At 38.4% G+C, this 12,896-nt stretch overlaps 1 protein-coding gene across 1 annotated transcript in view; it reads right to left on the bottom strand.

Annotated features, from left to right (window-relative positions):
* Nucleotides 1-12,896, bottom strand: part of LOC117301759 — a 241,232-nt gene that overhangs the window by 160,715 nt on the left and 67,621 nt on the right. The window contains exons 38-47 of the mRNA XM_033785780.1: nucleotides 10,708-10,812; nucleotides 9,198-9,296; nucleotides 7,578-7,742; nucleotides 6,485-6,634; nucleotides 5,917-6,015; nucleotides 4,107-4,265; nucleotides 3,456-3,698; nucleotides 2,238-2,399; nucleotides 1,631-1,774; nucleotides 1,058-1,156 (exon numbers count right to left, since the gene is read on the bottom strand). Coding sequence (XP_033641671.1) covers nucleotides 1,058-1,156; nucleotides 1,631-1,774; nucleotides 2,238-2,399; nucleotides 3,456-3,698; nucleotides 4,107-4,265; nucleotides 5,917-6,015; nucleotides 6,485-6,634; nucleotides 7,578-7,742; nucleotides 9,198-9,296; nucleotides 10,708-10,812 — 1,425 coding nt within the window. The remainder of the gene's footprint in view (nucleotides 1-1,057; nucleotides 1,157-1,630; nucleotides 1,775-2,237; nucleotides 2,400-3,455; nucleotides 3,699-4,106; nucleotides 4,266-5,916; nucleotides 6,016-6,484; nucleotides 6,635-7,577; nucleotides 7,743-9,197; nucleotides 9,297-10,707; nucleotides 10,813-12,896) is intronic.

Raw genomic sequence — 12,896 nt, 5'->3', positions numbered from 1 at the left:
AAGGTAATAAATACATCAAAATAAAGCTCAATTTGTTCTAATATGATTACAGGTAAATAGCAACAGATAGGAGAAGACAAATGTATGGAATTATTGAGTTGTCACGGTGGTACAGTAGTTAGACTGCAGAACTTGCAATCACAAGGTTGTGGGTTCGTTTCTTACCAAGCTAACCGCTGATTGCACAATGAATGACCAGAACAAGTACTGCCGTCTAGTTATTGAATTACAATTTCTTGATTAGTGTAACATAGACGTTAAACCAATGTGTGTATGAGAGAGATTGCCTGTTGTCAGCTTGGTGCTTTTAATCCCATTCTGGGAGTTTGCCTAGTCTGACAGGGATAAGCAAACAAAGACACAAATACAAAAATTAATAATAATACAAAGCATTTATAAGGCGCTATACAAAGAACAGAGCGCCTAACAAAGGGAGGACAACACAAGAACAAAAGCAAAAACAAAAAAAGGACAAACAACGAGCCAAAAATAAACATACAAGAGGAGCAAATTAGGATGGTTCAGGGAACAAAAATGTCTTGAGGAGGCGTTTAAACACAGCCAGCGACGCAGCTTCTCTCAGACTTGTTGGTAGCGCGTTCCACAAGCGCGGTGCAGCAACTGCGGAGGCTATGTCCCCGGCCTTCCTTTTTGATCTAGGAATGGCGAGCCGGGTCAAGTCTGACGAGGAGCGGAGTCGATGGCTGTGTGCATCAGAAATACCATATCGTAAGTGAATCAAATTAACATTTTGAAACAGATTCTTTCTTTAACAGGAAGCCAATGTAGATCTGTCAGCAGGCTACCAGAAGGCTGGTCCCGTCCACATTCATAGACTAGCCGAGCAGCTTTATTTATAGGCGTTTTATTTATAGGCGTTTTAGATCAACTTTGCATGCTCAATACAACATACATGTAGAATTAGCATAGTCAAGGCAGGAAAGGACCAGACTTCTGACAGCATGATGACAGGCATCTTGTGTGAATCGACGGATGCGCCACAGGTTGCGAAAGTGAAAGTTTACAATTTTACAAAGATGAAGTCGTTTGATCTTACCAGGAGTCCTGCATTGTGGTCCAGTAAATGTTGGAGGGCAATCACATACACCATTATTACACTGTCCACCATTCTCACACGGAAGAACACAAGTAGGAACTGAAACAAACAAATCACTACAAATTTACCCTCTTTTTTTTTGTATCATGTATAACACTTGGTAGAAATTAGGTGAGATTTGTGAAAACAACATGTATAAATCTCTTTGAGGTGTGTTAGTTCTGATAATAACTAGTGGTTGACAACTCAATGTTTTGATAAGTATGGGGGCATTAGTGTCTAACCTTGGACTGTGATGATAACAGAGTTGGTGAGAGGTCCAATATAACATGTATACATGCCACTATCATAAGACCTTAGATTCTTCCTGACCAAGTCCCTACAATGGGCATTAGTGTCTAGACCCTACTGGGGTCATTAGTGTCTTACCGAGGACTGTGATAACAGAGTTAGTGAGAGGTCCAATATAACACGTACACATGCCACTATCATCGGACCTTAGATTCCCCTGGACCAAGCCCCTAAATGTGGGTATTAGTGTCTTATCCCCAACGGTGGGCATTAGTGTCTTACCTTGGACTGTGATGATAACAGAGTTAGTGAGAGGTCCAATATAACATGTATACATGCCACTATCATCTTTCATTAAGTCCCTGAGGATAAGGCGTGTTGCTCTACTATTGATGTATTCCACACCAGACCGGCTTAAACTTCCCACTGTGTACAAAAAATATCATTTCAAAAACATAAGATTCGCTTCACTTAAAAGGTAATATTTTTTGTAAAAGGGATTAAATATTATTATACTAGAACCATGCCAGAATAGTTTGCCTTTCCAATGATACGGCTTTTTGACAAAATTTGTATATAATTTTATTGTAAACTAGATAAAGTTGGGAAGATAGTGCATTATGCTCTACAAGCCAGGCTCCTAGAGGGTGATACCCATGCCTACATGTACATCATTACAGACTGTGAAGAGGTAAGCCTGTTTCAGCCCCAGGAATAGGTGGCAACGTGCCCCTGGTGGCAGTTGCTTAGGGTCGGTAGCCCAAATGACTTAAGTGTAGCCCTCATCTAGAAACGGCTGTCTGGCCTTGTGAGTTGGGTCGATATTGCAAAAATAAAAATTCAAAATAATAATATTAAGTTGACCTTCCCTTGCAAACAATGGACTCACCCTGATGTATTGGTGCGATGATTGTCCCCGATGGAGCAGCCCATTCTGGTTGAGGGAAGTTCGTGAAGCTTTCCACCTCACATAAGTAGACGACTTCATCTGTGCCTATTGTTAGGACCGGGTTGGCTGGTGGGGTGATGGTAATGGTGTAATCGGAACCAACTAAAAACAGAAAGAAAAAAAAATAATAATAATGACCGTATTTATAATGCGCCTTTTTCCAAAGGATAAAACGCGCCAAGTACACTATTTACTGCAAGGTGAGTGGGACGAAGTTTGAATTATAAGACCTAATCCTAAGCACCAAGTAATGGTTTACAAGGTGCTGTGGCGCAATATGCTGCCAATCCTGCCAGGAGCATCAATGTGAACCCTTTCTCTTTTCGATAAGTGCACTGGGTTCTTTTACGTGCGTTACACAACACCAACGGGACCAACGGCTTTACGTCCCATCCGAATGATGAAGCATTATGGTTAAGTGTCTTGCTAAAGGACAAAAGTGTCACGACTGGAGCTCGAACCAACACTCTGCTGATCAAAAACACCATCAGAAACATCAGAGTTTGAATTCGGTGCTCTTAAGTTGGCCACGACACTTCCACACAAAAAATTATTTCAAAATAATTTTGAAAATTGATACACAAACAAATAACATTGGCAGACATTGTACCATGCTTAACCATGCTAAACTATTAAGGTTGACTCAGTGGTTTCTGTCCCTGCCTTTCACCTCTGTGGACCCCGGTTCGATTCCCAAACCAGAGCCTTGCATGTGGATTGGGTTTTCAGTCGCTACCTGACTGCATGGATTCTTTTCTATTGGGGTTTTCCTCCCACGTCTAAAACTGAAATTTCTTGATTGTCTTCTCTACACAATATTGGTGTGATGTTTCTAGTAGGATTTGTTGCTGACTACATGTATATAATTCAGATTCAGATGTTTCATTTAGTAAACTATTATTATTTTTATTATTGGTTTATTAAAAATCAAACGTAGCAGCCAAAAGGCTCAATTGTGTTTAGGTTTACAATATAAAAATACATTCAAACATCAAAAAACCAGCAAATATACAATTAGAGATTTTAAAAAATAGATTAGATTTGAACATAAAATTAAAAAACTGTAAGAAGATATACATATATTATGAAACAAAACAAGAAGATGTAATTCATGGTTATTTGAGATTAGGGATGTTAAATTAAACAATCTTCACTTACTTCTTATTTCACACCGCGAGCCAGAAAATGACTCTGAACACTGACATTGACTTCCAAAACATTGTCCCATATTTTCACAAATGACATCACAGGTCTCGGGCTCCTCAACAATGATATCAAAAAATCCCTGTAGAGGTCCAATATTACACGTATAGAGTCCGGTATCCGATGACTGCATATTATTAATGACCAGGTTGGTTGCTGTAGGTGTTAAGTACTGGACACCCATACGCTGATTGCTACCTACAAATCAAACATTAAAATACCGCAATAGTAACTCTAACAGGTCCAAATATAACAGGTCGAATATAGCAGGTCCAATATAACAGATCCAAATTAATAGGTCCAATATATCAGGTCCAATACAACAGTCCAATAAATCAGGTCCAATGTAACGGGTCCAATATAACAAGTCCAATATTAAAGTTCCAATATTAAAGGTTCAATATTAAAGGTGCGTATGCCTTTGTGTAGTGACTGAATTTCAAGATGCAGACATTCATCTTTGGAGAAATCAAAACAAAAATTATAGCTCCCAGTAGGGCTTCACTATTTAACATTATAGACAAATGTAGTTGCATTTAAAAAGTTTTTTACAGTTGCAGTCAAATACTTCTTAAAACGCAGTCACAACGATAACAAGTGACCTACCCGCTTGATAGATTGGGACAACAGCGCCCTCTGGAGTCTGCCACTGTGGACGATTAAACTGATCCGAGCCAATGATCTCACAAGTAATACGCATATCGTCCCCTACATGTGGCAGTTCTTCCATGCTTGGTGTAATGCGCATTGTCAACTGTTGTTGATCTGTAAGACAAACAACTTAGTATCAGTCACAAGTTCTTTTACAAAGTATCAATTTTTATTAATTGAAGTTCCACAGTTGGCTTTGTATGGTAGATCTGTTTGCTCAATTAACTGGTGGCACTGCTTTCTTAAATTGTCCCGGTTCACTCTGGTAATCCTGGTTTGATCGGCAGCATACTGAGCCTTGGCCCTTTGTAAACCATCACATGGTGCTACAACACATGTTTGTTGAGATCTCAGTCCAAAATGTTGCTCCACAATACCTTGCATTGTACAAAGGGTCAATGAAGAGTTTATCTTGGTACAATTTCATGGCTCTGCTTAACGAATTATTACAATCACCATTCTGTGCTTACTGTACAAGTGAGAATTTCTTTGCTACATGTAAAGCCAGGCGAGTCAACCAAAATTCTCGATCGCCCGCAGGTTTTTTCACTAGCCCGCATGTAATTATACACAAAATTTTCAAAACGAAAAAAAAAAAAAAAAACACACACAAAAAAAACCACGAAAGTGAAGCCCTTAAAATTGCTTTTTTTTTTGAGGATTTTATTTCTGAATTTTTACCTTAAACTATCCCTTTTCCATCAACAACAACTTTAATGACTTTGTGGTTAGGGGGTCGGTTGATTTGAGCATGTTTTGAACTCGGTTTGCAACAAAATCTTCATGAATCAACGATCAGTCAACAACGCACATCAAGAAATAATTCAATGAACTTCGCCCCGCAACGCCCTCTGTTGGCAAAAGTTGTCCATGTTATAGGTTGTCCAAGGTTGTACATTGTGCACAGTCTGCAGTCATTATGCACAACGTGCGGCAATTCTTTACTCCGTTCGTGAACGTGTACTGCATTGAAGTCTAGTCAAGAACATCATGAATATGGAATTATCAACAGCCATCAACGGCCAATCACAGCGTGCAGAGTGTTGGTCAGAATGGACTTTGGACGACTGTGTGTGTTTTGTATGTGCCGTGCATACTGCATGGACGTACCACCAGTGGGCGACCGTGTACTGTGAGGATACTCGGCACCATGTGGTTTGTGCATCGTGTTTTCAATTGATTGTACATGTACGTGTTTTCTGAAATGAACGACAGCAATTCTGGTCCCGATCACGGCAAAATTAAATCTAGCAAGTATCTAGAATTGTCAAACTTACTAATTTAAAAGATTTAGTAAAAGTTTTCTGTGGGATTTTGCCACTGAACCCTCATTTATATGTGAAAAGGAATAATTATTTGACTCGCCCAGCGGGCTAGTGAGCAAGGGTTTTCAGTCGCCCGCCGCTATTTTCACTCGCATTTGGCGACCGGGCGACCGCTAATTTCGAACCCTGAAATACGCTTAATGTAAGCACAGAATTCCCTGCTCCGCAATAATCCTTTGCTCAAGCAGAGCCATGAAATTTTGCTCAGGGTCCAATTTCATAAAGCCTGTCAGCACAAAACTTTGCTAAGCACAAAAAAATACTGCCCAACAGAAACAGGATTACCAGTCAAAACTACCTTACGTTTACATTGATATGACCGGTGCCCCACTCCATTTTTTGTTCAGCAAAGAATTTTAGAGCAAAATTTTCTGTTTAACAGCTTGATGAAACTGGGCCTAGATTGCAATGGCCTTTATAATACATGTACATGTACGTACCTGTCTGTTGACATTGGTTTCCACTGTAACCAGAAGGACATATACAGACTCCATTGTCACATGTACCTCCATTCTCACAGCTAGGTATACAATCAAGCTCTGAAACAAACAAACAAACAATTAAACAGACATAATCATTCTACAACAGTCTCTACAAAGGGTACATTGTATGTTCATACAGCATACTAAGTTAGACCCAAACCGGTTTATCTTCATTTTTAAGAGGTCAAAGCAGATTGGATCTCATTAAGGCCCAGTCACAAAGGCCTTGATAATAAGAACAAATTATTCTGAGTGGAGCATTTCAACCAATAGAATGCTTTCTCTTTGCGTCGTTATCATTCTCGTTATCGCTGCAGTGTGACTCGACCTTTACTCTAACATACGGTTTTGTTCGAAGCCCTGGACTATCATCGAACATGTAACACATGTATATTAGATGAAAATGGCTCAATCGAACGCGGAAAATCGTTTTACCACAGGGAGGATATGAGCACTTAAAACAAAAAAGAACAAGATTAGGGGATTAACTGGGATTATCTACATTGTAACTGTAGGCCCTACTTACTGTGGATAATCAAGGGAATGGAGTCATTATGTGGACCAATCAGACATGTATATGTGCCAGAATCCTCTCTCATTAATCCATTCAGGATTAGCTTGGTTGCCGTGGGAGATATAATCTCTGTCATCGTGTGATGGGCAGAGGAGGATGTACCTGTGATAAAATAAACCAATCAAATAAGAAAATGCCAAATTGGATAATTGAGTTATTTTGATTAGTACTTATGAAAACCACACTCTGCACTATTGATGACACTTCTGCTCAAAATATCCAGCTTTCAGATAAACATTCCCCCTTTATGAGCAATTACCGCATCATTTACATGCCAAACTGCACTAAAGTAGCAATTGCGTAAACCTGGACACGTACGGGTGCATATGGTAATGACATTTAGTACTTTTGTCTGAGATTTGAGGTACTGAGCTTCTTTTTTTAGCATTAGTGCCGAGTGCTATTAAACACCAATCTTCAGAACTGCCTTACACTTTTAGTCCTTCAGCCATTTCAGTCGTTCAATACAATACAATACAATACAATAATCTTTATTAGATCCCAAAAAGGGTAATTGAAATGCTCGCATACAGTAAAAACAATGACACATTAAAAACCTTTTAAAAAAAACATTGGCTAAGTACAATTACAAGAAAAACCACTAAAAAGCAATAAGACAAATACTGGAGACTGGGCGTTCGTGTGGAAGTCAATTGTTTTAAAATTTTGGTGTATGCACGTTTGCCCCAATCAAGGCTAAAAGGCACGCTTGGTAAGGAGCTACAAGAGGAAAAATAATTAAATGTGAAAAACAAATCAAGAAAAATGAAGGAAAGATTTGATATTCCTCTTAAAACAGAATGCTTCACGGTCATCAGGGTCTGTTTTTCCTTAAGTGGTATTCTAACTAAAGCCAATAAAGATAAAAAGCTAGGAGAGCTAAACAATATGTCAAGTTAGTATTGTTGGAAGCTTTTCATGGTGTGGATAAATACAAAGAACCTATAAATAGTCAACTTGCGGGTACACCTTTGATTATGTGGTTGTTCCCGCAAGTTTACTATGTATTTTTAATTTCTTCATATGTCAAGTTGTGACAACTTACCATCATTTTGTCCATGCACCACTCTTCCTGAAGGATTTAACCACATTGGTGGAGGATAGGAGTTGCTATTGGCCACCTCGCATACTAAGTAGAAGCTGTGACCAATAGCAGGAAGAGTATTCTCCTGAGGCGTGATGGTAATTATGATATCGGTGTTCGGAATAACTGAAAAATAGAACCATGATTTAGATATTTAATAACAAAAGGCACTGGACACTATTGGTAATTACTCACAGTAATTGTGAGCATAATACTTACTTGGTAATGTGTAATGGGGAGAGGTTGATGGTATAAAACATTGTGAGAAACGGCTCCCTCTGAAGTGCCATAGTTTTCGAGAAAGAAGTAATTTTCCACGAATTTAATTTCGAGACCTCAGATTTAGAACTTGAGGTCTCGAAATCAACCATATAAAAGCACACAACTTCGTGTGACAAGGGTGGTTTTTTCTTTCATTATTATCTCGCAGGTTCGATGACCGATTGAGCTCAAATTTTCACAGGTTTGTTATTATATGCATATGTTGACATACACCAACTGTGAAGGCTGGTCTTTGACAATTTCCAATAGTGTCCACTGCCTTTAATAACTAATACAAAAGATATACTTGTATTAAAGGCACTGGACACTATTGGTAATTACTAAAAATAATTGTGAGCATAAAAACTTATTTGGTAATGAGCAATCTAGAGCTGTTGATAGGATTAAACATTGTGAGAAACAGTTCCCTCTGAAGTAACGTAAAAGTAGTTTTCGAGAAAGAAGCAATTTTCCCAAATTTGATTTTGAGACCTCAGAGTTAGACTTTGAGGCCTCGAAATCAAGCATCAGAAAGCACATAACTTCGTGTGACAAGGGTGTTTTTTCGTCCATTACTATCTCGCAACTTCGATGACTGATTGAGCTCAAATTTGCACAGGTTTGTTATTTTGTGCATATGTTGGGAAACACCAAGTTTGCTTTTCTAAGAGTCCATGGCACACAGGCCTTGCTCAGTGGCTACATGTTGTTTGTTTTATAATTGTTCTTTTCCAATTGTTCTTTTTCGTTGAGTGGCTTGGTGAAGTTGTTTTATTCCAATACCAACCATCCTCAGGTCATCAGAGAGTTGCTGTTCTTCTATTTCGGCTGGTGTCCTCAGTCAATGATGTTAAAACTGAGTTGTCTCCAGATCTCCCTGTCCCTCATGCATGTGGATATTTATCCAGCTGTCACAAACCCAGTGTCCCTTCTGAGCAGATCGACATAGGTCAGGTGACCTCGACCTCTTTGAGCTTGACCTTGCTTAGGCTCCTAGAGGACAAGCTTGGCAAACTTCACTCTTCTTGCGCCGATTTTGGCACTGAGCTTGAGAAACTTGAGATAGAGATCTGTGTTTGATATGTGTACTACCCTTCCGACACCAAGCACCTGGCGTAACATTCTGGTGTAGCAACCATCTAATTGTTTTTCTATAACAGATGTTTATGTCCTAGCTTCGCAACCTCAAAGCAGCACTTACTCAACATAACAGTGGCCATGGAGAGCTGTAACTTCTGTTGGTAGGTGCGCATAAGTATTCCACCACTAGCATTGGCTTCGCAACCAGAATAAATGAAACGAAATAAGAATAATACCTACCATATGTTTGACAGAAATCTCCTTGATAACCACTGAGGCAAGCACATAACCCTTCAATACAGATCCCTCCATTGGCACATGGAAAGTCACAGCCACTCACTGCAAACAAAGATCATATCCAACAATTATAATCTATACAGTGGATTATCAAGTACATCATCTGGGTGTCGTGGCCGAGCGAATAAGAGCACCAAACCCAAACTCTGGTGTTTCTGTTCAGCAGAGTGCGGGTTGGAATCCCGGTCGTGACACGTGTGTCCCTGAGCAAGACACTTAACTATAATTGCTTCTCTCCACCCAGGGGTAAATGGGTACCTGTGAGGGCAGAGATGGTTCTTGTGATTGATTTAGCCGAGTAGCGCATATTACTGTTGCACAAGGCTGTATACTCCCCACCAGGGAGCTGAGATGGTTTAAGGAGTGATTTAAGGCCCAGTGACCAGTGGTAATAATGTGAAGCGCTTTGGGACGCCCTCCGGGTGTGAAAAGCGCTATATAAAAACAGGTTATTATTATTATTATTATCATTCATAGTAAGTAATTGTTTTTAAAAGTCCAGATAATCTTCATACATACCAACTTAAAGGCACTGGACACTATTGGTATAATTACTCAAAATAATTTTTAGCATGAAAACTTCCTTGGTATCGAGCAATGGAGAGCTTTTGATAGTATAAAACGTTGTGAGAAAGGGCTCCCTCTGAAGTAACATAGTTTTAGAGAAAGAAGTAATTTTCCAATAATATATTCGAATTGAATAAGATACTGTACCTCAGCTAAGGTCTCGAATTCTAGGCATGTGAAAGCACACAACTTCGTGTGACAAGGGTGTTTTTTCTTTCGCTATTATCTTGCAACTTTGACGACCGATTGAGCTCAAATTATCACAGAAACTAGGTTTGTTATTCTATGCATATGTTGAGATACACCAAGTGAAAAGACTGGTCTTTGACAAGAACAAAAGGTGTCCAGTGTCTTTAAATAGAGGTACCTTTGAGTTTTTTTGGAACCCTTTGATTGCTTTAATCCTTTATAAATGAAGATGTTTACAACATAACTAAGATCTGAAAAAATTTCATTTCAAAAGGTGGTCACGTTTAAGATATCAGGAGTGAATATGTCCACACAGGATGAATAATCCCATGTAGCAATACACAAGCTGAGAGGAGTCACGCGGTAACGCTTCATATTCAAGTTTTGGGGCATAAAAACTGTATCATTTTTACATAACCACATAACTTTCAAGTTAAATGTTTCTCAAAATGCGTCAAACCAAAATGTTTTTATTGCCGTTCATTCTTAGAGTAATTACCTAACGTATATCTTCCATTTAAAGTATACTGTTTTACATCTAGCGAAGATGTACATGTACTGTAGCTTGACATAAACTACATTAACCATGTTAACGCCAAACATACTTTGCTTGCTGTTTATTTGTTTGTTTGCTTGTACATGCATGCCTACTACTTGTTAGAAGTTTACTTTTTGCTATGTTTTGTGCTGAACTTACATTGGAACTCGCAGGCAGCACCAGCAAATCTTGGTGGACATTCACAGATTCCTTGGAGACACACTCCACCATTTATACAGCTCCTTGGGCATTGAAGCTCAATATCTACACAAAAAATAGTCAATATTTTCATTTCAGAACAAGCAAAAATTTGTTATTGGTTGTTTGTTTATTGGTTGTTTGTTTGTTTGTTTATTGGTTGTTTGTTTGTTTTGTCTGGGTATTCCACTTGTGCCATTCACCCGCTCATCATTCCACTTAAAAACACTTTGAGTCTTTGGGCCGCGTCTTTGGAACGGTTTAAGCCAGTTGATTAGATCACAATCATCTTGGGTCGATTTAAACGCGCTTATAAAAGACCTCTCCTCTCCCAGTATTTGACATAGTTTGCCTTCTCACTCTCAATTTACTTGTGCTTTGTTGTCAGCAAACGCTTTTTTATTATTACTTGATTTCTTACTATGTTTGTTAGTATTGGTATTATTGTTGTTGTGCAATTATTATTCTCATCATTGTTGTCTTCATAATGTCTTTGTTCTAATTGTTTGTCTGTTCGTTCTTGTCCCCGTTTTATTGTCTGTCCAGATGATGCCTCCATACTCTATTTATTTGTTTTTCTCTGCCTCATTAAATAGCTTTGTTTATTGGTTATTCCTTTAAAAAAAAATTGTTTGTACTCTGTTTTCATGAAGTATGGAAATAAATATAAGTTTGAATGAAAGCTTTGAGTGAATATTGGTTTGTTTGTTCGTTTGTTTGTTTAGACGATCTTGCCGTCAAGGGGATATAAACACCAAGCTGGCAAAAGCCAATCTCTCTCATACCACTATTAGGTTTACATCTATGACTATTAATTGCACAAATCAAGAACTTGTGATTCAGTAACTAGATGACAATACTTATTCTAGACATTGTAAAATCAGCATTTATCTTGGTAGGATTCAAAACCAGTGTCAATGCAAAGATATTACTTCTAGTTCCTATATACATATGTAGCATATATCCCCGAGTCAGTGAAATTATAACTATTAATGAAGCTATAACCAATCAGCTATAAGTTCTTACCATGTATCATCAATGTGAAGGTATTACTTCTAGTTCCTACATAGCATCCCTGAGTCAGTGAAATTAGAACTTTTATTGTAGCTATAACCAATCAGCTATAAGTTCTTACCGTGTATCGTCAATGTGAAGGTATTACTTCTAGTTCCTACACAGCATGTATATATCCCTGAGTGAGTGAAATTAGAACTATTAACGAAGCTATAACCAATCAGCTATAAGTTCTTACCGTGTATCGTCAATGTGAAGGTATTACTTCTAGTTCCTACATAGCATGTATATATCCCCGAGTCAGTGAAATCAGAACTACATGTATTAACGTAGCTATAACCAATCAGCTTTAAGTTCTTACCGTGTATCGTCAATGTGAAGGTATTACTTCTAGTTCCTACATAGCATGTATATATCCCCGAGTCAGTGAAATCAGAACTACATGTATTAACGTAGCTATAACCAATCAGCTTTAAGTTCTTACCGTGTATCGTCAATGTGAAGGTATTACTTCTAGTTCCTACATAGCATGTATATATCCCTGAGTCAGTGAAATCAGAACTACATGTATTAACGTAGCTATAACCAATCAGCTATAAGTTCTTACCGTGTATCGTCAATGTGAAGGTATTACTTCTAGTTCCTACATAGCATGTATATATCCCCGAGTCAGTGAAATCAGAACTACATGTATTAACGTAGCTATAACCAATCAGCTATAAGTTCTTACCGTGTATCGTCAATGTGAAGGTATTACTTCTAGTTCCTACATAGCATGTATATATCCCTGAGTCAGTGAAGTCAGAACTATTAACGAAGCTATAACCAATCAGCTATAAGTTCTTACCGTGTATCGTCAATGTGAAGGTATTACTTCTAGTTCCTACATAGCATGTATATGTCCCTGAGTCAGTGAAGTCAGAACAACGTAGCTATAACCAATCAGCTATAAGTTCTTACCGTGTATCGTCAATGTGAAGGTATTACTTCTAGTTCCTACATAGCATGTATATATCCCCGAGTCAGTGAAGTCAGAACTACATGTATTAACGTAGCTATAACCAATCAGCTATAAGTTCTTACCGTGTATCGTCAATGTGAAGGTATTACTTCTAGTTCCTACATAGCATGTATAT

Source organism: Asterias rubens, chromosome 17, assembly GCF_902459465.1.
Source record: "Asterias rubens chromosome 17, eAstRub1.3, whole genome shotgun sequence".
Taxonomy (NCBI): domain Eukaryota; kingdom Metazoa; phylum Echinodermata; class Asteroidea; order Forcipulatida; family Asteriidae; genus Asterias; species Asterias rubens.
Note: the sequence above shows the minus strand (reverse complement) of the source record. Positions and strands in the feature narration are given on the sequence as shown.